General features: G+C 42.8%; 2 protein-coding genes across 5 annotated transcripts in view; one reads left to right on the plus strand and one right to left on the minus strand.

Annotated features, from left to right (window-relative positions):
- Nucleotides 1-4,720: 4,720 nt before the first annotated feature.
- Nucleotides 4,721-7,285, minus strand: LOC138928646 (uncharacterized). Its single transcript, XM_070286013.1, has 2 exons — nt 7,218-7,285; nt 4,721-5,507 (listed from the first exon to the last, which is right to left on the minus strand). The coding sequence occupies exons 1-2, from the start codon at nt 7,283-7,285 to the stop codon at nt 4,721-4,723; spliced, it is 855 nt and encodes a 284-aa protein (XP_070142114.1).
- Nucleotides 7,286-22,050: 14,765 nt separating this feature from the next.
- The window catches only part of Maf1 (repressor of RNA polymerase III transcription Maf1), a 38,139-nt gene continuing 36,401 nt past the window's right edge, over nt 22,051-23,788 (plus strand). The window contains exons 1-2 of one of the 4 annotated variants that reach the window (XM_041777483.2): nt 22,051-22,158; nt 22,521-23,021. In XM_041777483.2, coding sequence (XP_041633417.1) covers nt 22,921-23,021 — 101 coding nt within the window. In that variant the 5' untranslated portion in view covers nt 22,051-22,158; nt 22,521-22,920. Of the gene's footprint in view, nt 22,264-22,301; nt 22,414-22,520; nt 23,022-23,788 lie in introns of those variants that run through there. The other 3 variants (XM_041777482.2, XM_041777481.2, XM_041777484.2) reach the window with 3 other exon arrangements.

The raw sequence follows: 23,788 nt of genomic DNA on the forward strand, positions 1-23,788 counted from the left end.
GAGAACCATATCCCGACCCAACGCCAGGCCACAGGAGCCAGCTACGCAGCAGGCGAAGACAGGATGCCCCCTCGACGCACTCAGCAGGCGCCCTTTTCAGGCAGCGCCCTCAACGGTTCCCTTAGCCGGAACGCTTGTGCCAGTCAGAGCGCGGTATCATCACGACCGGAAGCAGTCAACGTTCGCGACGCTTGTCGGAATTGCGGTCAATCCGGACATTTCGAAGCCGAGTGTAGGAACCCACGGATCCTATTCTGCTGGGATTGCGGCCAACGAGGACGCAGGACGATCGACTGTTGCCGACAGCCATCGTCGGGAAACGAGCAAGGGCCTCGTGTGACCGGGAATCACCCGAGGAACCCTCCGAACCCCCGAAGCCAATAGGAGACACTCTCCATCAGTACCAGGGACGCATCCGCGCTGCCATCCACATGGAGGGGCGACGGTTTATAGCTACCCTGGACACCGGAGCTACACATAGCTTCATTAGCGAAGGTCTGGCCCAAATGTTGGACAACGGAAGGAACACACGGGACATCCGTACCCATGTAAACTCGCCGACGGAACATGCCGCGAGCTGACCAGAGCTCTGGCGGCAAATATCTACCTTGGGAGCGAACGGACGCCCACCATTCTCCTCGTGATGTCGGACGCACTGGATGACATACTCCTAGGAATGGATTTCCTCTGCGGGATCGGAGCAACCCTGCTATACGGCGGACAGACCTTCCGACTGCGACCGAACGACCAGTAAAGACCAACAACAGAGCCACGCTCTGACCAGCGGAGACCAACTATAGAGCCACGCTCTGACCAACGAAGACCAACGACAGAGCCACGTTTTGACCAGCGAAGGGAGCCACGATCCAACCCACGGGACCAGCCCGCAGAGCCACGCTCTGACCAGCGAAGGGAGCCACGCTCCAACCCACGGGAACAGCCCGCAGAGCCACGCTCTGATCAGCGAAGCACATCGACGGAGTCACACTCCAACCACGAAGAGCCACCAACGGCACATCACTCAGAGCCACGCTCTGATCAGCGAAGCACTTCGACAGAGTCACACTCCTACCACGAAGAGCCACCAACGGCACATCACTCAGAGCCACTTCTCTGGCAGCTTCGAACGCGATCGTTACGCATCTCTCCCGCCGCGGGCGACAAGTCCTCAAAGGACACGTGGGAATAAATTCCCAAATCGACAAGTCCAAAAAGGACACGCGAGTGCCCTTACATATCCTGGCTGCAGGACACGGGTCCCAGTCCACCGACAACAGCGGGTGAGCCGGCCGAGAGGCAAATATCAGGACCAGAGTTCTGGAGTGTGGCGTAGGGCCAGGTTAGGGACGGCAGTCATAGCTTAGAAAAATATAGAAATAATAACTAAATTAATAAAACTCCGCGTTGCTAAAAATCATCTCTTATTGTTACGCGCGCCAAAGCGCTCCCCTGCCGCTCACTCACTCGCCGAGCTGGTGGCTGGGTTCCCCGCACCAACTTCGCGTGGCCGCTGGGCAAGCTCCGGGCCAGAGCAGCGGGACGGGAGCGGGATTTGTCGCCGCTGGGTTCTCCCGGGTACAGATCTGGCGTGGGCATCGGGGCTGCTATGTTTTCCCTAACAACGAGCCCCTCGCCGCCGGCGCGTGCTCCAAGAATTTCCCCTGTTTCCCTCTCCTTTCCCTTCCGATCTGCATCTTGCCCGCCATCGCCGCTGGGTCATCCCGGGCGGCGGAGATTTTTGCCGATCGAAAGAGTCGCCGCTGCTGGGCAACCGAGCGGGCGCAGGAAACGGAGGAGCACCTGGCCATCGCCAGAGTGATCGCGTCCAAGATCCCCCTTTTCCCTCTCCTCCCGTCCGATCTGCATTTTGCCCGCCATCGCCGCTGGGTCACCCCGGGCGGCGGAGATTTTGCCGATCGAAAGAGTCGCCGCTGCTGGGCAACCGAGTGGACGCAGAAAACGGAGGAGCACCTGGCCATCGCCAGGGTGACCGTTCAAGATTCCCATTTTCCCGATGCCAGAGTTCCCCTTTTAAAACGAGCCCCTTTTCGCTGCCATTATTTCCCTAGAAAATTCAATAAAAATTCGGCGTCCATGTTCTGGCCGTCTCTAAAAATATAAATATTTCTGGAGAGGAATCCTGGGCCGCTGAGGTTTACCCCGGCCCAAGACACATCCTTACAGCTTATATCCAATTATGTAGTCTATCGGCATAAGAAGGGAGGCGGCGAAATGGATCTCAGTCGAAGCCCCGAAGAGCGAACAAAAGGATTTGTTTCTGTATCGATTTAAAAAGGTCTTGATACTTAGACCATCGTTTTACGAAAGCAAAAACCCCTTTTGCTTGTGACGCTGTGCGCACAAAGTTAAGGAATAATAGTATAAGTAATAATAAAATATAAGCAAAACTGAAAAGAAAACAAAAGAAAATTAAGTAGCGGAACCAAAAAGAAAACAAAAAGAAATATGAAGTAATAATAGTCAATAAGAACACAAATGTAAACGAAACTGAAAAGAAAACAAAAAGAAATGAAGTAGCTGCACCAACTAAAAAACAATAAACACAAAAGAACGGAAATATGAAGTATTTCAATCGAACAAACTCGAAGAAAGGGGAAAATTAAATCAAAAGCGCGCGGTCGACGAACGGCCACACTGGCTATACGACGGCTGGGCACACTATCGGAGGCCAAAAACCGACAAGGGAGCTGGCCACACTAGGGCCTCGCCGAGCCCTATATAAAGCGGGCCACGGCACTGGAGAAGTCACTCAGCCGCTGATTGCGATCGTAATCACCCAAGCAGCCAAGTCACTTTTTCTGGAACCAGGTAGACCCAGGTTCCAACCAATGCATTGTAGTTAGTCGTAGTCTTCCCCGCTAACCCTCCTCCCCCCCTCTCTGCTGACTTTCGAGTCCAAATCGTTGCCGACTTTCGGGTCCAATCTCTGCTGACTTTCGAGTCCAATCGCTGCTGACTTCCGAGTCCAAAACACTGCCGACTTTCGAGTCCAATTCTCTCTGCTGACTTTCGAGTCCAATTCTCTCTGCTGACTTTCGAGTCCAAAACACTGCCGACTTTCGAGTCCAATTCTCTCTTGCTGACTTTCGAGTCCAAAATACTGCCGACTTTCGAGTCCAATTCTCTCTGCTGACTTTCGAGTCCAAAACACTTCCGACTTTCGAGTCCAATTCACTCTTGCTGACTTTCGAGTCGAAAATACTGCCGACTTTCGAGTCCAATTCTCTCTGCTGACTTTCGAGTCCAAAACACTGCCGACTTTCGAGTCCAATTCTCTCTGCAGACTTTCGAGTCCAAAACAAGAACTTCTCCTTACCGACTTTCGAGTCCAACAACAACGTCTCCTTGCCGACTTTCGAGTCCAACACCAACCGTCTCATCGCAGACTTACGAGTCCAACAACAAACTTCTCCTGGCAGACTTACGAGTCCAACAACAAAAACTTCTCCTGGCAGACTTACGAGTCCAACAACCAACTTCTCCTGGCCGACTTGCGAGTCCAACAACAACTTCTCCGTGCCGACTTGCGAGTCCAACAACAACTTCTCCGTGCCGACTTGCGAGTCCAACAACAACTTCTCCTTGCCGACTTTCGAGTCCAACCACAACTTCTCCTAGTAGACTTTCGGGTCCGAACAACAACATCTCTGAGCCGACTTTCGAGTCCCTTTCCCTTCATCCAAGCAGACTGGCGCACCCAAGTGACGGGCGACACACGGACCTGCGCGCCCGACAACAACCATCCGCCGCAGCCCCGATCGGAGCCAACATCTTCTCTTCTCCCTCTTCCCCAGGCACCATCTGCAGCCGACGGCATCCCGACGCGAGAAGACCCTCCCAGACGCGAGAAGCCTACGCCCGTCCAGGAGCCCCGGATCTGATCTTTTCAGAGCCTCAGTTGGTCACCAGCGCAGCCCAGATCCTGATCAATTTACCTGACTGTAATATTCCGGCAATAAACCGTACTCTTACTCTTTACCGTATTTCCCTCTCGAGTTCTCCCTGGGGGGCAAACGGATCGGGGAAAAATCTTTACAGCAACCACGCCTGAACCAAATAAATATATCTGCACAGCCCTGGACGTCCCGCTGACTACCCGTGGACGACAGGACGTTACATGCTTTACTGGCAATTATATATTATCGAATTATTATTGAAGCTCAAGATGTGGGTAAATAGAACCCTTAGATCAGTTACAGAATGGATCGGTTCAAGAACACTCGTCCCTATGGAATAGTTGCATGGAAATAATTTTTGCGGTAAAACGACATGTATTTATATTTAGAGTTGTTAAGAAACAACAAATTATGAGTGCATCAGGACAACATGTTGTGTAAATCCGTGAGGGTTTTCCGGACAAAAAATTCGAATAAAAAAGGCGACTAGCAACTTGCGGCCTAGCTGGGGAATTTCCACTCGAAGGCAAAGAAAAGAAGACGAGAAGAACTGCAGTCGCACGAAAAAGTTTTATTGCGCTGGCGCAGCCAGCAGTTCCAAAGGTTGATCGGCTACTCTCTTTACACAAGCAGCGTCCGAATTGCCTCGCTATGAAAGCTATACGTTTCGGCTATTCAGCTCGGCTGAGTGCAAGCGATAAGCTTTTTGTTTTACATTGTTTACGTTTTAGTTCTATTTTTTCTTCATGTAAATTTCAACAATAATATACTAATAATCTACTGCTCCAACATTCCGGCCCCGTTTAAGGCCTCCGCTCCGCTTTAACCTCCTCATTTGGAGCGCTGTTTATTGGCAGCAATGCCAACATATGGATGGCGCGCTTGATGACGCCTCCTGACGTCTGGATTTGTGCTACACGCACTTTACCGTCCGCGCCGACTGTTGTTGCCACCACGCGCCCTGTGAGCCACCGTTGTGGGGGCGAGTTGTCCTCGTGTACGAGCACCAAGCGTCCGACCTCCAAATCGCTGCATTCGGTGCTCCACCTGTTGCGCTGCTGCAGGCTGACGAGGTAGTCCTTGGACCAACCGTCCCAGAACTGCTGCTTGAGAGCGGACAGCATTCGCCACCGCCTCAAGTACTCGCATCCGGCCTTGCTGGAGGTTACGCCTGTGTCGGACTCTTGCGGCAGCGAAAGAAGAGCCTGACCGATCAGCAGGTGTCCTGGTGTCAGCGCCTCTCCATCGTTGGGATCGTTGCCAGGCGATGCGATTGGTCGAGAATTGAGCAGCGCGTCTACCTCGACCAGGTGGGTGCTCAACTCGTCGGCCGTTAGCTTGGCGTTGCCGACCCCTCTCAGCAGTCGATGTTTGGCGGACTTGACGGCTGCCTCCCACAGTCCTCCGAAGTGTGGTGACCTCGGCGGTATGAAATACCACTCGACGCCTCTCTGAGCCGCGTACCCTATCAGCTGATCCTCGCTGTGGTGAAACGCTGCGTTCAGCTCCTGCAGCACGTTGCTCGCTCCTACGAAATTCGTGGCGTTGTCGCAGTACACCTTCTTCGGCAGCCCTCTCCTCCCGACGAACCTTTTAAAAACAGATAAAAAACTGTCAGTGGATTGGTCTATCACAAGCTCAAGGTGAACAGCCTTTGACGAGAAACACACGAAGTCGGCCACATAAGTCTTAATCGGGGGTTTACCGCGGATCTTCAATGATACATAAAATGGACCGCAGAAGTCTACCCCACAAACCAAAAAGGGGCGAGCCATTTTGACCCTATCGGCGGGTAAATTACCCATTATCTGGTCCATTAGCACTGGTTTGTACCTAAAACAGTGTACGCAGCTACGGACAATTTTAGTGCATGCTCCTCGAGCATTGATAAGCCATATCTGCTGTCTCAAGAGCGATACCAAAACCTTGACACCAGCATGGTAATGAGTCCGATGTAAGTTGCGAATATACTACGAAACAAATTCTGACTTCGATGGCAGTAACAACGGAAATTTGGCATCATACGGAATTGGCGCGTTTAATAATCTTCCCCCAACCCGAATTAGTTGACACTTCACACCATATTGTAGATGTGGACTCAAACTTTCAGATTTCTCTATCTTAAGATATTCTGACTCGAATTCAACTCTTTGCAAGACTTGGACCATCCTAAGAAACGACAGCTTCAGTTCGTTGGCCGAAATAACAACATCGCGTTGACGCTTCTTCCCTTTAATAAATCGATTTACGTATGCCATGATCCGCATTAATTTATTAAATGACGAACATCGTCAAACAAGTTCAATTAAAACATTCGGTTGGTTTTTTGTGACGGAACATACTGCTACGCTTTTTTTATTCTCGGACAACTGTAACTCCTGTGATACCTCAACCTGATGAGAACTAGGTCACTCGTCTGGATTTCGCAGTAAGAATTCAGGTCCATTTTCCCATAGAGTACGCTTCAAACCCTCTATATCTGTTCCACGTGACACTAAGTCAGCCGGATTCTCTTCTGTAGGCACATGACGCCAGACTATATTCTCTGAGAGTTCCTGGATTTCAGAAACTCTATTCGCGACAAATGTTGCTAAAGTGGACGGATCCCTCTTTAACCAGTATAGAGTGACTTGGGAGTCCGACCAAAAATTAACGCTCTCCAACTCTATCTTGTGTAGCAAAGGAGATACTTGAGTCCATAGCTTGGCCAGCAAATGCGCTGCACATAATTCGAGCCTTGGAATTGATTTGGTTTTTAGCGGGGACACTCGTGACTTAGCGGTTAGCAGTCTCGATAACCTATTTGTCCCAGCCACCGTGCGAACATAAATGCAACAGCCGTAGGCGTGGCTCGATGCGTCTGCAAATCCGTGGATTTGAACAGCGTGATAGGCCGACAGACAGATATATCGAGGAATGGATATCTTATCAATCTCTGATAAATTCTGCTTAAATTCGTTCCAACTTGTATGCAATTTCATGGGAACTGATTCATCCCAATCTAGTTTTTGTCGCCAAAGCTCCTGAAGCAAGATTTTTGCTCTTGTGATCAACGGACACAATAGCCCCAAGGGGTCAAACAAACGAGCTGTGACGGACAAAATGTTGCGTTTCGTGGGAGGTAAGGATTAAAACGAATCCTCCAAACTATAATGAAATGCATCATTCTGAGGGTTCCTCCTCATTCCAAGCGTCTTAACGGACTCAGAGGTGTTAAATATAAGAGATTTTTCTGGTCCCTGGTTAGTCATCAAACTTGGATGATTTGTTGCCCATTTGGCTAGATGGAAACCCCCTAACTCCAAAACCTCAGTGACTTCCTTGCGAATCACTTCCAACTCGTCCAAACTGTTCGCTCCTGTGAGCATATCGTCGACGTAAAAGTCGCTCGAAATTACCTCCGCTGCCACCGGATGTGATTTAGCGTAAATTTTTGATAGCTCAAAGAGACAACGAATGGCTAAGAATGGAGCTGAGGCTGTCCCATAAGTGACAGTGTTTAGGCGAAAGGTTTGGTGAGCTTGAGTAGATTTTTCCCTCCACAAAATGAGTTGGAAATTTCGGTCTTCATTGGCAACGTTTACTTGCCTATACATCTTCGAAATATCTGCTGTCAAGGCATATTTGTTCAATCTAAATCTTGCCAAAATAGCGTAAAGCTCCCTCTGAATAGTTGCACCCACCATTAGTGTCTCATTTAATGAGATCCAGGTTGACGTTTTACTTGACGCATCAAAAACAACTCGCAACTTTGTGGTGCTACTATCAGGTCTCAGGACACATTGATGTGGAATATAATAGTGTTGTCCTGGAGGAAGCGTTGGAAGCCGTGACATATGCCCAAGGTTAAGATACTCTCTCATAAACTCGTGATACATGTCTTGCAACTCGCAGTTATTCGCAAGTCTGCGCTCCAACGAAAGAAATCTGCGTCTAGATAAGCCTAGAACACTTGGATTTGTCTTGAATGGCAGCTTCACCTCAAAACGACCTGAAGAAAGTCTTTTTACTGTGTGCTCGAAATGCTTCTCACAAGCAACTTGTTCAGCTGTGTAAACAGCCTTCGATCTCTCAGGGACTTGTTCCAACTCCCAAAATCGTTCCACCAGAGAGTCGAGAGAACTTATATTTTCACTGACAGTGACGCTGCCTACTTGAGCTTGACTCGCTAAGCGTTGAGTGTACTTTCCTGACACAATCCATCCTAATAATGTTTTCTGAAGCGAAGGATGGTCGGCACCCAATTTTATTTGGCCTACGCTTAGAAGTTCAAAAAAGGATTCTGCGCCAATAAGCAAGTCCACTTTTGCGGGCTTGTGAAAACGAGGGTCTGCCAATTCAATGTTTGCTGGAATTTTCCATTGGGCATAATTGACCTCTTAGTCAGGTTGATATGATGAAATTGACCTTAACACCCAAAAATCGGTTGCGAAACTATGAGCATTGACGCGAGAGTGAATTGACGTGTGCACCTTGTGCCGCACTACCGAATCGTTCTTCCCGACAGTAGTAATATTCAAATAAGACTCCTCCCTATGTAGCCGCAAACGTTGTGCCAAATCTTCGGCCATAAAGTTTATTTGCGACCCGGAATCTAAAAGAGCTCGTGCTAATTGAAGCTGTCCGAATCTATCCCGCACCTTAACGACGGCAGTGGCAAGAATCACTTGGTCGCTACTTGCAACATGACATGAGTGGGCTTGATTTGAATGATCAAATGCTACAGGAAACGACTGTGACTGCACTTGAGAACCTGATCCCGAAGCTACAGGTTGCTGCTCTACCCCATATCTGTGAAGAAGTGTGTTATGAGGCTTAGAGCAGACGCGACACTTTGTTGCTTTGCATTTTTTAACTGGATGACCAGGATTTAAGCAATTTATGCACAGCCGATTATGTTTCGTAAAATCAAAACGCTGAATCACGGACAGAGCCATAAAGGCTTGGCAACTATTGACATTTCGAATCTGGTTTGTGATCTGCTTTTGTGCATGAGAATGACGATTTTGAGTATCCCTTATTCGAACCTTGGCTAGGCTTCCCTTTACTTTTCGTTGATTCCTCAGCAGCTAAATGCTGGTATCGCCGATTCAACTGAAACGCACAATCAGACCATGTTGGCAACTTATTGTAATCTAGCTGCTCCTCAAATCGGGTTTTTTTTTGTGTGATCTACCTTGGACATAGCTATGTGAATAAAAATTGCATTATTGATCTCCTGTTCACTACCCAACGACTGTAATGATGCATACAGAGCCGATATTTCGTCAACAAGAGACCTCAAGCCTGATGCAGAGGGTTTCGATACCTGGGGAAGGTCAAACAACTGAGAAATCGTGTCGAAGAAAATCAAACATTTATTGTCGTACACGTTTTTCAAGCTAGCCAATGCTTTCTCATAATTTAACTCGGAAATTTGAAACGCCTTTACAGTTCCTAATGCATCACCTGTTAGACATGTAAGCAAATGGTTGAACTTTTCTACCTTTGTAAGGGATGGATCGTTATGAACTAAACTCTCGAATAGACTTATAAAATTTTTGTAGTCTGAATGTTTTCTACTAAACTTCGGCAGATTCATTTTTGGTAATTGCGATGAATGACGATAACCACTGAAATCCCCTTGACTAATTCTCTAAGGTTCAACTTCTACCATTGCTGAGCGATACAATGCCTTTGTAATAATACATGCATCCTCAACCGACGCTCTCAGATCATTTTCTGGGTATATATCAATGTCTGCCTGGATATCCATTAGTTTTTTACAGTACGATTCGAGAAGTTGCATTCGATATTCCATTTGAAATTTGTCGAATGAAATAGTTCTTTCCTCACATGCCTTTTTCATTCGCTCAATGTCACTCAGAACCATATCGTGTTTCTGCATAGCCATCAAAAGTTTTGCATTTGCAGCTGAATCTCTTTCAGCCATTTTGAAATTAATTGGGAATTAATAAAAATGCTCCAAATGTAAATGATTGGCACTAAGTTTTAATATATCACTGTCGCAAATGATTCCGTAATTATTATTCACTTGATACAATTTTGCCGATACCCCAATATTAAATTTTATTAATATAAATTCACAAGCACACCAAATTTTATTTGGGTTATATAAGGGTTAATAATGCCAAAAACCAACGCCGAAATCAAAACCAGAAACTGTATCACAATTAATGTCGCACGTAAATACATACATATGTACATATAATAATATGTGCAGAATTTAATTTCACTGCCGAATTTTGCAGGAATTTTACTTTGAACACGGTTTGAAAACCACTGACAGAGTATATGCTGTCGAAATTAACCAATATGCCACTATGTACGGTTTGAAAGCCACTGACCAGAGTATATAGCTCAAAAATAACTGCTCTGCCACTGCACAAAAGGGATATGAACTTGGCGGCAAAACGCTGGTATATAAGTATGTAGATATGTATGTATTTAACTGTACCGCACGCACATCAATTTTCTCACAATTTAATTCCAAAAATTATTAAAGGTTGTTCACTTTTTATTTGTTTATTTGGAGGTTTTATATGTGGGTTTTAATTGGTTTTCCAATACACAAAGTGCCAAGAATTACAGCCAGATAATTGCACACAAACACATGTAACGTGGAGTGCTTCCAAGTTTTTAATTTTTGGCACTGAATACCTGATCGTTGGGCATGATTTCCAGAACTTTCCTTTTTTCCAAAATTTGATCCAATCCGATCCAAGATTTGCCGAGTTCCGCCAGCTAGGATTTTTCGCCAAATATATAAAAAAAACGGAACAAGTGCCGAGACGACGAAAAGGCATTATTTTTGTTAGTTTTTCCGACGCGAAATCGAAAAGCTAGTCGTAGTCCCTGTTCGGGCGCCAAAATGTAAATCCGTGAGGGTTTTCCGGACAAAAAATTCGAATAAAAAAGGCGACTAGCAACTTGCGGCCTAGCTGGGGAATTTCCACTCGAAGGCAAAGAAAAGAAGACGAGAAGAACTGCAGTCGCACGAAAAAGTTTTATTGCGCTGGCGCAGCCAGCAGTTCCAAAGGTTGATCGGCTACTCTCTTTACACAAGCAGCGTCCGAATTGCCTCGCTATGAAAGCTATACGTTTCGGCTATTCAGCTCGGCTGAGTGCAAGCGATAAGCTTTTTGTTTTACATTGTTTACGTTTTAGTTCTATTTTTCTTCATGTAAATTTCAACAATAATATACTAATAATCTACTGCTCCAACATTCCGGCCCCGTTGAAGGCCTCCGGCGCTTTAACCTCCTCATTTGGAGCGCTGTTTATTGGCAGCAATGCCAACATATGGATGGCGCGCTTGATGACGCCTCCTGACGCCTCCTTAAATGAATTAAATGACAAAGAATTTTAGTTTATCTAATGATTTTTCTCTAACAAAGAGCCGGGCAAGAGATGACAGTTTGAGCCAATTGCTTGCCAAATGGGGATCCGTCAAAGATGTTCCGGACCTCAAGAAGGGAGGGAGCGTCCAGAGGTTATTCCATGCCCCAAGCCTGCGTCCGGGAGAAAGAGAGAAAACATTAATTGTGCATTTAGTTATTGTTTTAGTCCGAGATTTGCTTACCTTTATTTTGTGTCTTGTTATTTTGTTGTGGATTTTGGGTCAGCTGGGACTTATGGCTCGACCTGTGGGCAGATAGGAAACTATCCCTTCCCTAGACGACTAGCTAGCCGGCCTTGCCACATCGGAAAAAGCAGGTCGTAAACAGCCTAAATAGTTGATAAGCTATTCATTTTACTCCCACATCGGCCGCTTCAACCATCTTTGTTTTGGAAGGAGCAGCTGTAGTTGGATGAGGATGCAGATGCAAAGCTCTGTGGGAACACGAGTTTCACATTTGGGAAAAATTCCAACTGTTCCACACAAATGCACTGAGTGGGAAAACCGTATAATACTGTCTTACCACACAGCGCGTTTGTGAGGTACGCTTGGGATTTTAAAAAAAAAGTGAAACTCTTGTTCCCACAGAGCTGCGTTAAAGCGCATCCGAACAGCTGATCGATCAGGCTCATGAAAACGTAAACAAAGACTGTCGAATTGGCAGTTGCAAATTTGAAATGGAGCATTTATAGGGTCTTCCCACACGCCGTCAAAGCGCGTTCACCGCCCGTTGAACAAATGGTCCATAAGGTTTTGCCGTTCCGAATTTTCTCAAATGGACCGCCGCACATTGGGCCAGCGAACCGATATATCGACGAAAATTCAAATTTTTCATAGAAAGTAAACCTATTTTAATAATAAAATTTGAAAAGTATATACTTTGACTAAAATGAATCAAAAGATTTTAATTGTTTTGATGCATCCCGGAAATTTTGGCAGCCCTTCAAAGTCAACTCTTTGATTGCGTGCGTACGAAACTCAAAAACGCGAGAAAGATGTTGTTTACTTGCGAGTGCGACAAAATTGTTGTGCTTTAAGCTATTTTCACTAAAATTATGGAAAAGAAAGGGAAAGGTATGTAGAATATTCGAATTAAAAAAGATTTTGTTCATGTTTGTTAATGTGTTCTTTGTGTGCGTTTATTTGTGTTGTCCAAAAGTAGAAAAAAGCTAACCTGGTAACCCATCTGTTGTAGACTATAACTAATTTTGTGCCAACTTGTGCCAAAAAGTAACTATGTGCCATTAAAGTGCAAAGTGTATATAAACTAGTTTTATTAAGCTTTTTTGCATCTTTTTGCCCCTATATATATAAATTCGACATATTGTAGCTGTGTTTGAGATAACATATGAGCAACTGTTTGATGTCTATATAGAAAACAATCATAGAGCATCTGCCGTAACGAGTTGGATTTATGATGAACTGATAGAACTCGACTTAAGCACGGAGCAATAGTGATAGTGATTTAGATTCTGACTCTGAAAATCCGTTTTCAATAGAACTTGACGTAGAAGACGACTGTTAGGAACATTTTAAAATGAAAAATACTTATTTATATTCATTTTAAATGCATTGTTATTTTTTACTTATTAATATTAAGGTTAAGTGTTAAAAAAATGAATATAAAACATTTGTTGAATGTCGATGCGATTGGTCGAGAATTGAGCAGCGCGTCTACCTCGACCAGGTGGGTGCTCAACTCGTCGGCCGTTAGCTTGGCGTTGCCGACCCCTCTCAGCAGTCGATGTTTGGCGGACTTGACGGCTGCCTCCCACAGTCCTCCGAAGTGTGGTGACCTCGGCGGTATGAAATACCACTCGACGCCTCTCTGAGCCGCGTACCCTATCAGCTGATCCTCGCTGTGGTGAAACGCTGCGTTCAGCTCCTGCAGCACGTTGCTCGCTCCTACGAAATTCGTGGCGTTGTCGCAGTACACCTTCTTCGGCAGCCCTCTCCTCCCGACGAACCTTTTAAAAACAGATAAAAAACTGTCAGTGGATTGGTCTATCACAAGCTCAAGTTGAACAGCCTTTGACGAGAAACACACGAAGTCGGCCACATAAGTCTTAATCGGGGGTTTACCGCGGATCTTCAATGATACATAAAATGGACCGCAGAAGTCTACCCCACAAACCAAAAAGGGGCGAGCCATTTTGACCCTATCGGCGGGTAAATTACCCATTATCTGGTCCATTAGCACTGGTTTGTACCTAAAACAGTGTACGCAGCTACGGACAATTTTAGTGCATGCTCCTCGAGCATTGATAAGCCATATCTGCTGTCTCAAGAGCGATACCAAAACCTTGACACCAGCATGGTAATGAGTCCGATGTAAGTTGCGAATATACTACGAAACAAATTCTGACTTCGATGGCAGTAACAACGGAAATTTGGCATCATACGGAATTGGCGCGTTTAATAATCTTCCCCCAACCCGAATTAGTTGACACTTCACACCATATTGTAGATGTGGACTCAAACTTTCAGATTTCTCTATCTTAAGATATTCTGACTCGAATTCAACTCTTTGCAAGACTTGGACCATCCTAAGAAACGACAGCTTCAGTTCGTTGGCCGAAATAACAACATCGCGTTGACGCTTCTTCCCTTTAATAAATCGATTTACGTATGCCATGATCCGCATTAATTTATTAAATGACGAACATCGTCAAACAAGTTCAATTAAAACATTCGGTTGGTTTTTTGTGACGGAACATACTGCTACGCTTTTTTTATTCTCGGACAACTGTAACTCCTGTGATACCTCAACCTGATGAGAACTAGGTCACTCGTCTGGATTTCGCAGTAAGAATTCAGGTCCATTTTCCCATAGAGTACGCTTTAAACCCTCTATATCTGTTCCACGTGACACTAAGTCAGCCGGATTCTCTTCTGTAGGCACATGACGCCAGACTATATTCTCTGAGAGTTCCTGGATTTCAGCAACTCTATTCGCGACAAATGTTGCTAAAGTGGACGGATCCCTCTTTAACCAGTATAGAGTGACTTGGGAGTCCGACCAAAAATTAACGCTCTCCAACTCTATCTTGTGTAGCAAAGGAGATACTTGAGTCCATAGCTTGGCCAGCAAATGCGCTGCACATAATTCGAGCCTTGGAATTGATTTGGTTTTTAGCGGGGACACTCGTGACTTAGCGGTTAGCAGTCTCGATAACCTATTTGTCCCAGCCACCGTGCGAACATAAATGCAACAGCCGTAGGCGTGGCTCGATGCGTCTGCAAATCCGTGGATTTGAACAGCGTGATAGGCCGACAGACAGATATATCGAGGAATGGATATCTTATCAATCTCTGATAAATTCTGCTTAAATTCGTTCCAACTTGTATGCAATTTCATGGGAACTGATTCATCCCAATCTAGTTTTTGTCGCCAAAGCTCCTGAAGCAAGATTTTTGCTCTTGTGATCAACGGACACAATAGCCCCAAGGGGTCAAACAAACGAGCTGTGACGGACAAAATGTTGCGTTTCGTGGGAGGTAAGGATTAAAACGAATCCTCCAAACTATAATGAAATGCATCATTCTGAGGGTTCCTCCTCATTCCAAGCGTCTTAACGGACTCAGAGGTGTTAAATATAAGAGATTTTTCTGGTCCCTGGTTAGTCATCAAACTTGGATGATTTGTTGCCCATTTGGCTAGATGGAAACCCCCTAACTCCAAAACCTCAGTGACTTCCTTGCGAATCACTTCCAACTCGTCCAAACTGTTCGCTCCTGTGAGCATATCGTCGACGTAAAAGTCGCTCGAAATTACCTCCGCTGCCACCGGATGTGATTTAGCGTAAATTTTTGATAGCTCAAAGAGACAACGAATGGCTAAGAATGGAGCTGAGGCTGTCCCATAAGTGACAGTGTTTAGGCGAAAGGTTTGGTGAGCTTGAGTAGATTTTTCCCTCCACAAAATGAGTTGGAAATTTCGGTCTTCATTGGCAACGTTTACTTGCCTATACATCTTCGAAATATCTGCTGTCAAGGCATATTTGTTCAATCTAAATCTTGCCAAAATAGCGTAAAGCTCCCTCTGAATAGTTGCACCCACCATTAGTGTCTCATTTAATGAGATCCAGGTTGACGTTTTACTTGACGCATCAAAAACAACTCGCAACTTTGTGGTGCTACTATCAGGTCTCAGGACACATTGATGTGGAATATAATAGTGTTGTCCTGGAGGAAGCGTTGGAAGCCGTGACATATGCCCAAGGTTAAGATACTCTCTCATAAACTCGTGATACATGTCTTGCAACTCGCAGTTATTCGCTAGTCTGCGCTCCAACGAAAGAAATCTGCGTCTAGATAAGCCTAGAACACTTGGATTTGTCTTGAATGGCAGCTTCACCTCAAAACGACCTGAAGAAAGTCTTTTTACTGTGTGCTCGAAATGCTTCTCACAAGCAACTTGTTCAGCTGTGTAAACAGCCTTCGATCTCTCAGGGACTTGTTCCAACTCCCAAAATCGTTCCACCAGAGAGTCGAGAGAACTTATATTTTCACTGACAGTGACGCTGCCTACTTGAGCTTGACTCGCTAAGCGTTGAGTGTACTTTCCTGACACAATCCATCCTAATAATGTTTTCTGAAGCGAAGGATGGTCGGCACCCAATTTTATTTGGCCTACGCTTAGAAGTTCAAAAAAGGATTCTGCGCCAATAAGCAAGTCCACTTTTGCGGGCTTGTGAAAACGAGGGTCTGCCAATTCAATGTTTGCTGGAATTTTCCATTGGGCATAATTGACCTCTTAGTCAGGTTGATATGATGAAATTGACCTTAACACCCAAAAATCGGTTGCGAAACTATGAGCATTGACGCGAGAGTGAATTGACGTGTGCACCTTGTGCCGCACTACCGAATCGTTCTTCCCGACAGTAGTAATATTCAAATAAGACTCCTCCCTATGTAGCCGCAAACGTTGTGCCAAATCTTCGGCCATAAAGTTTATTTGCGACCCGGAATCTAAAAGAGCTCGTGCTAATTGAAGCTGTCCGAATCTATCCCGCACCTTAACGACGGCAGTGGCAAGAATCACTTGGTCGCTACTTGCAACATGACATGAGTGGGCTTGATTTGAATGATCAAATGCTACAGGAAACGACTGTGACTGCACTTGAGAACCTGATCCCGAAGCTACAGGTTGCTGCTCTACCCCATATCTGTGAAGAAGTGTGTTATGAGGCTTAGAGCAGACGCGACACTTTGTTGCTTTGCATTTTTTAACTGGATGACCAGGATTTAAGCAATTTATGCACAGCCGATTATGTTTCGTAAAATCAAAACGCTGAATCACGGACAGAGCCATAAAGGCTTGGCAACTATTGACATTTCGAATCTGGTTTGTGATCTGCTTTTGTGCATGAGAATGACGATTTTGAGTATCCCTTATTCGAACCTTGGCTAGGCTTCCCTTTACTTTTCGTTGATTCCTCAGCAGCTAAATGCTGGTATCGCCGATTCAACTGAAACGCACAATCAGACCATGTTGGCAACTTATTGTAATCTAGCTGCTCCTCAAATCGGGTTTTTTTTGTGTGATCTACCTTGGACATAGCTATGTGAATAAAAATTGCATTATTGATCTCCTGTTCACTACCCAACGACTGTAATGATGCATACAGAGCCGATATTTCGTCAACAAGAGACCTCAAGCCTGATGCAGAGGGTTTCGATACCTGGGGAAGGTCAAACAACTGAGAAATCGTGTCGAAGAAAATCAAACATTTATTGTCGTACACGTTTTTCAAGCTAGCCAATGCTTTCTCATAATTTAACTCGGAAATTTGAAACGCCTTTACAGTTCCTAATGCATCACCTGTTAGACATGTAAGCAAATGGTTGAACTTTTCTACCTTTGTAAGGGATGGATCGTTATGAACTAAACTCTCGAATAGACTTATAAAATTTTTGTAGTCTGAATGTTTTCTACTAAACTTCGGCAGATTCATTTTTGGTAATTGCGATGAATGACGATAACCACTGAAATCCCCTTGACTAATTCTCTAAGGTTCAACTTCTACCATTGCTGAGCGATACAATGCCTTTGTAATAATACATGCATCCTCAACCGACGCTCTCAGATCATTTTCTGGGTATATATCAATGTCTGCCTGGATATCCATTAGTTTTTTACAGTACGATTCGAGAAGTTGCATTCGATATTCCATTTGAAATTTGTCGAATGAAATAGTTCTTTCCTCACATGCCTTTTTCATTCGCTCAATGTCACTCAGAACCATATCGTGTTTCTGCATAGCCATCAAAAGTTTTGCATTTGCAGCTGAATCTCTTTCAGCCATTTTGAAATTAATTGAAAATTAATAAAAATGCTCCAAATGTAAATGATTGGCACTAAGTTTTAATATATCACTGTCGCAAATGATTCCGTAATTATTATTCACTTGATACAATTTTGCCGATACCCCAATATTAAATTTTATTAATATAAATTCACAAGCACACCAAATTTTATTTGGGTTATATAAGGGTTAATAATGCCAAAAACCAACGCCGAAATCAAAACCAGAAACTGTATCACAATTAATGTCGCACGTAAATACATACATATGTACATATAATAATATGTGCAGAATTTAATTTCACTGCCGAATTTTGCAGGAATTTTACTTTGAACACGGTTTGAAAACCACTGACAGAGTATATGATGTCGAAATTAACCAATATGCCACTATGTACGGTTTGAAAGCCACTGACCAGAGTATATAGCTCAAAAATAACTGCTCTGCCACTGCACGAAAGGGATATGAACTTGGCGGCAAAACGCTGGTATATAAGTATGTAGATATGTATGTATTTAACTGTACCGCACGCACATCAATTTTCTCACAATTTAATTCCAAAAATTATTAAAGGTTGTTCACTTTTTATTTGTTTATTTGGAGGTTTTATATGTGGGTTTTAATTGGTTTTCCAATACACAAAGTGCCAAGAATTACAGCCAGATAATTGCACACAAACACATGTAACGTGGAGTGCTTCCAAGTTTTTAATTTTTGGCACTGAATACCTGATCGTTGGGCATGATTTCCAGAACTTTCCTTTTTTCCAAAATTTGATCCAATCCGATCCAAGATTTGCCGAGTTCCGCCAGCTAGGATTTTTCGCCAAATATATAAAAAAAACGGAACAAGTGCCGAGACGACGAAAAGGCATTATTTTTGTTAGTTTTTCCGACGCGAAATCGAAAAGCTAGTCGTAGTCCCTGTTCGGGCGCCAAAATGTAAATCCGTGAGGGTTTTCCGGACAAAAAATTCGAATAAAAAAGGCGACTAGCAACTTGCGGCCTAGCTGGGGAATTTCCACTCGAAGGCAAAGAAAAGAAGACGAGAAGAACTGCAGTCGCACGAAAAAGTTTTATTGCGCTGGCGCAGCCAGCAGTTCCAAAGGTTGATCGGCTACTCTCTTTACACAAGCAGCGTCCGAATTGCCTCGCTATGAAAGCTATACGTTTCGGCTATTCAGCTCGGCTGAGTGCAAGCGATAAGCTTTTTGTTTTACATTGTTTACGTTTTAGTTCTATTTTTCTTCATGTAAATTTCAACAATAATATACTAATAATCTACTGCTCCAACATTCCGGCCCCGTTGAAGGCCTCCGGCGCTTTAACCTCCTCATTTGGAGCGCTGTTTATTGGCAGCAATGCCAACATATGGATGGCGCGCTTGATGACGCCTCCTGACGCCTCCTTAAATGAATTAAATGACAAAGAATTTTAGTTTATCTAATGATTTTTCTCTAACAAAGAGCCGGGCAAGAGATGACAGGTTGAGCCAATTGCTTGCCAAATGGGGATCCGTCAAAGATGTTCCGGACCTCAAGAAGGGAGGGAGCGTCCAGAGGTTATTCCATGCCCCAAGCCTGCGTCCGGGAGAAAGAGAGAAAACATTAATTGTGCATTTAGTTATTGTTTTAGTCCGAGATTTGCTTACCTTTATTTTGTGTCTTGTTATTTTGTTGTGGATTTTGGGTCAGCTGGGACTTATGGCTCGACCTGTGGGCAGATAGGAAACTATCCCTTCCCTAGACGACTAGCTAGCCGGCCTTGCCACATCGGAAAAAGCAGGTCGTAAACAGCCTAAATAGTTGATAAGCTATTCATTTTACTCCCACATCGGCCGCTTTAACCATCTTTGTTTTGGAAGGAGCAGCTGTAGTTGGATGAGGATGCAGATGCAAAGCTCTGTGGGAACACGAGTTTCACATTTGGGAAAAATTCCAACTGTTCCACACAAATGCACTGAGTGGGAAAACCGTATAATACTGTCTTACCACACAGCGCGTTTGTGAGGTACGCTTGGGATTTTAAAAAAAAAGTGAAACTCTTGTTCCCACAGAGCTGCGTTAAAGCGCATCCGAACAGCTGATCGATCAGGCTCATGAAAACGTAAACAAAGACTGTCGAATTGGCAGTTGCAAATTTGAAATGGAGCATTTATAGGGTCTTCCCACACACCGTCAAAGCGCGTTCACCGCCCGTTGAACAAATGGTCCATAAGGTTTTGCCGTTCCGAATTTTCTCAAATGGACCGCCGCACATTGGGCCAGCGAACCGATATATCGACGAAAATTCAAATTTTTCATAGAAAGTAAACCTATTTTAATAATAAAATTTGAAAAGTATATACTTTGACTAAAAGTAATCAAAAGATTTTAATTGTTTTGATGCATCCCGGAAATTTTGGCAGCCCTTCAAAGTCAACTCTTTGATTGCGTGCGTACGAAACTCAAAAACGCGAGAAAGATGTTGTTTACTTGCGAGTGCGACAAAATTGTTGTGCTTTAAGCTATTTTCACTAAAATTATGGAAAAGAAAGGGAAAGGTATGTAGAATATTCGAATTAAAAAAGATTTTGTTCATGTTTGTTAATGTGTTCTTTGTGTGCGTTTATTTGTGTTGTCCAAAAGTAGAAAAAAGCTAACCTGGTAACCCATCTGTTGTAGACTATAACTAATTTTGTGCCAACTTGTGCCAAAAAGTAACTATGTGCCATTAAAGTGCAAAGTGTATATAAACTAGTTTTATTAAGCTTTTTTGCATCTTTTTGCCCCTATATATATAAATTCGACATATTGTAGCTGTGTTTGAGATCACATATGAGCAACTGTTTGATGTCTATATAGAAAACAATCATAGAGCATCTGCCGTAACGAGTTGGATTTATGATGAACTGATAGAACTCGACTTAAGCACGGAGCAATAGTGATAGTGATTTAGATTCTGACTCTGAAAATCCGTTTTCAATAGAACTTGACGTAGAAGACGACTGTTAGGAACATTTTAAAATGAAAAATACTTATTTATATTCATTTTAAATGCATTGTTATTTTTTACTTATTAATATTAAGGTTAAGTGTTAAAAAAATGAATATAAAACATTTGTTGAATTTAATTTATTTATTACCGTAAAAATATCAATAAGAGGAAACCTATCATATATGGGCGGCTAGGGAATGCGTGGTCTGATCGGTCTGAAACTTATATATGTTTTTATGTGAATCGACACTAATATATGTACCAAATTTGAAGAACCTAGCTTTAAAACTTTAATTTTCGTCGAACTATCGGCTCGCTGGCCCAATGTGCGCCGTTAGAACACATTAAAATCTAACCACGGTTTGTTTGGCGATAGTTAGGCGACCGAAAAACTGGTGCAACTCTGAAAATTTGATTATCACTACGAAAGTGTATACACACTTGGCGAGGAACAAATGAGAAATGGAATTTAAAATGTGGCGCCAAAGCTACAAGCATGCCCAATATAGTTGTTGGCGTTTTTTCTGTATATTCTTGCCCCAATATGTCCCCAATTGTTACTATTTAATATAAACCGCCTGCCTTAATTTAAAAATGTTGGATGCCTATACCACCTATAGACACTCTTCGGGGAATTTGCTCTTTGTTAGAGAAAAATCATTAGAAAAACTAATACTGTCTTCCCACACAGCACATTTGTGAGGAACGTTTGGGATTTTTCACAAATGTGAAACTCTTGTTCCCACACACCGTCAAAGCACATTCACCATCCGAACAGCTGATCGATCAGCTGTGGCTCATGAAAACGTAAACAAAGACTGTCGAATTGGCAGTTGCAAATTTGAAATGGAGCATTTACCAACTATTTTGGATGTTGTACAACCGCAAAAGCACAGATTGCGTCAGAATTTATCCGCACCAAATTTAAATGAATTAAATGACAAAGAATTTTAGTTTTTCGAATGATTTTTCTCTAACAAAGAGCAAATTCCTCGAAGAGTATGAATAGGTGGTATAGGCTTCCCAAAACTTTAATTAAAGTAGAGGTAGGCGTTTTATATTAAATGGTAGCAATTGGGGACACTTTGGCAGAAGAATATACAAAAAAAAAATAAAAAAAGAAACTATTTTGGGCATGCTTGTAGCTTTGGCGGCACATTTTAAATTCTATATTTCATTTGTTCCTCGCCAAGTGTGTATACACTTTCGTAGTGTTGGTCAAATTTTCACTGTTAAGAAGAAGAAATCAGAGTTTCACCGAAAAACTATCGCCTAACTATTGCCAAACAAACCGTGGTTAGATTTTAATGCGTTCTAACCGCGGTCCATTTGAGAAAATTCGGAACGGCAGTTAGTTCAACGGACGGTGGATGCGCTTTGACGGTGTGTGGGAAGAGCCTATAAAAAAGAAACGAAATTGACCGATATTTTCAGTCATAAAGTCGTATATGGAATACCCTAAATAAAAACTTAAGCTGTTCACATCTGAAACAGATCGATTGCTATGCATTGTTGCGTATAGAATTTAAGAAAATTTTATGTGTGGTAGAAGCTTGTTGGTATTTACATTCCATCCTTGGTTTTTTTTTTTATAAAATATAATTCAGTTTGCTAGAATGGTTTATTATTAATGAATTAAGCACTAAATCCGACAGTATATATATGTAAATACGTATATACGTTTTAATTAATATACATACATACATACATACATACATACATATGTATATGCATACATACATACAAGCGTATGTGTATTCGAAAATGACCAATACATTTTTTATGTACACATTCATACATGTTGACATACGTTGGTATGTACAAATGTATGTTTGTTTATTTTTAATGTTTCGTGCTGTGAAATTGTATAATAATAATACGAAAATACCCAATAATAATATACCCATGTTTTTCTATACAGAAAACACATTTGAGCTATTACAACCACGGATTTATTGACATTGAAGTGTCATGTCAAGGAGTTGCGGAGATTCGCACATCATCGTACATATCGGAAAAATAGTTGATAAAAGATTTGAAGTTGTTCAGAAAGTTTTTGCAAATCTGATAACCATGCTTAAACAAGCAAAAATGACTTACATTATAGCACCTCTGTGTTCCATACACTTTATGTTAAATAATTCAGCGGGAATTATTAAGCTACCGAAAGACAGAAGACCTCTAAAGAAAAATTAAAAAAAGTTATCGTTTTATTTTTAATAATCAAAAGACAAGAAAGTCATAATAATAAAAAAAAAAGTTGTATGTTTTATATGCTTGGACCTGTATTTTTGTAAAACTATTAAATTATTCAATATAAAATGAAGTTATTAGAAAGCTCACGTTTCGAGGCAATCAACAATGCTCTTTCTATACAAACAAGCGGTATCACAATCTTCGGACGTATTGAAAGCTATTCATGGTAAGTGTAATTTTTAACAATAATGCAAAAATTTATAAACGATTTTTGATTAAATCTATGTACAGCTGTGTTCACTGAAATAGCAGTGCCCCACGACCTGCACGTTTAAGATTGGAAAATACTATTACAAACACTATTTTCATAAAAATTTTTTTCATAAAGGCTTAGTGTATTTAATTATTAACAATACCACAATCATTTAATTTAGGTAACATAAACCTTTTAGAAGATATAGCTAATAACAACAAAAAAGGTCTATATTATGCCGATCATTGAAATAGCAGTGAAAAACTAAAATTCTTCATAAATTTAAAAATATCGTATAAGAAACCTATTTCTTCTTAAATTCTAATTGACTATGATCTAATATTTTGTTAAATAGCCTTTAGAAGCTATCATAGCCTCATTCCTGGGTGGCAAGGAGTCCACCAAGTCTTAGCAACGCTTGAGGGGATTATGGTCTCATTCCTCCTGCACAAATCGCCAAAGCTGCGGCTTAGAAGTCGGAAACTTCTTTAATACGTAGCCCTTTATGTCCCCCATAAGTTTTCGATCGGATTTATATCCGGGGACTGTGCAGGCCATGGCATTGCATCCACTTTTTCATTAAGAACCCACTCCTTGGCCACCTTGATGGTATGATTAGGGTCACTGTACTGTTGAAATGTCCAAATTAATGGCATTTTTTCCTCAGGATACGGCTGCAAGACAGTTTTTATATTTGGACATAAACATAATGGTCTTTGATCCGACAGATCATATATACG

This window comes from Drosophila kikkawai, chromosome 2L, assembly GCF_030179895.1.
Source record: "Drosophila kikkawai strain 14028-0561.14 chromosome 2L, DkikHiC1v2, whole genome shotgun sequence".
NCBI classification, from domain to species: Eukaryota; Metazoa; Arthropoda; class Insecta; order Diptera; family Drosophilidae; genus Drosophila; species Drosophila kikkawai.

What these genes read in the sequence shown, in the direction of transcription:
- LOC138928646 (XM_070286013.1), bottom strand. Translation starts at nt 7,285, where the DNA reads ATGCTCACAGGAGCGAACAGTTTGGACGAGTTGGAAGTGATTCGCAAG. An exon ending in GAAGTCACTGAGGTTTTGGA is followed by an intron (nt 5,508 to 7,217) that starts GTTAGGGGGTTT and finishes TGTTTTTAAAAG; the next exon opens with GTTCGTCGGGAGGAGAGGGC.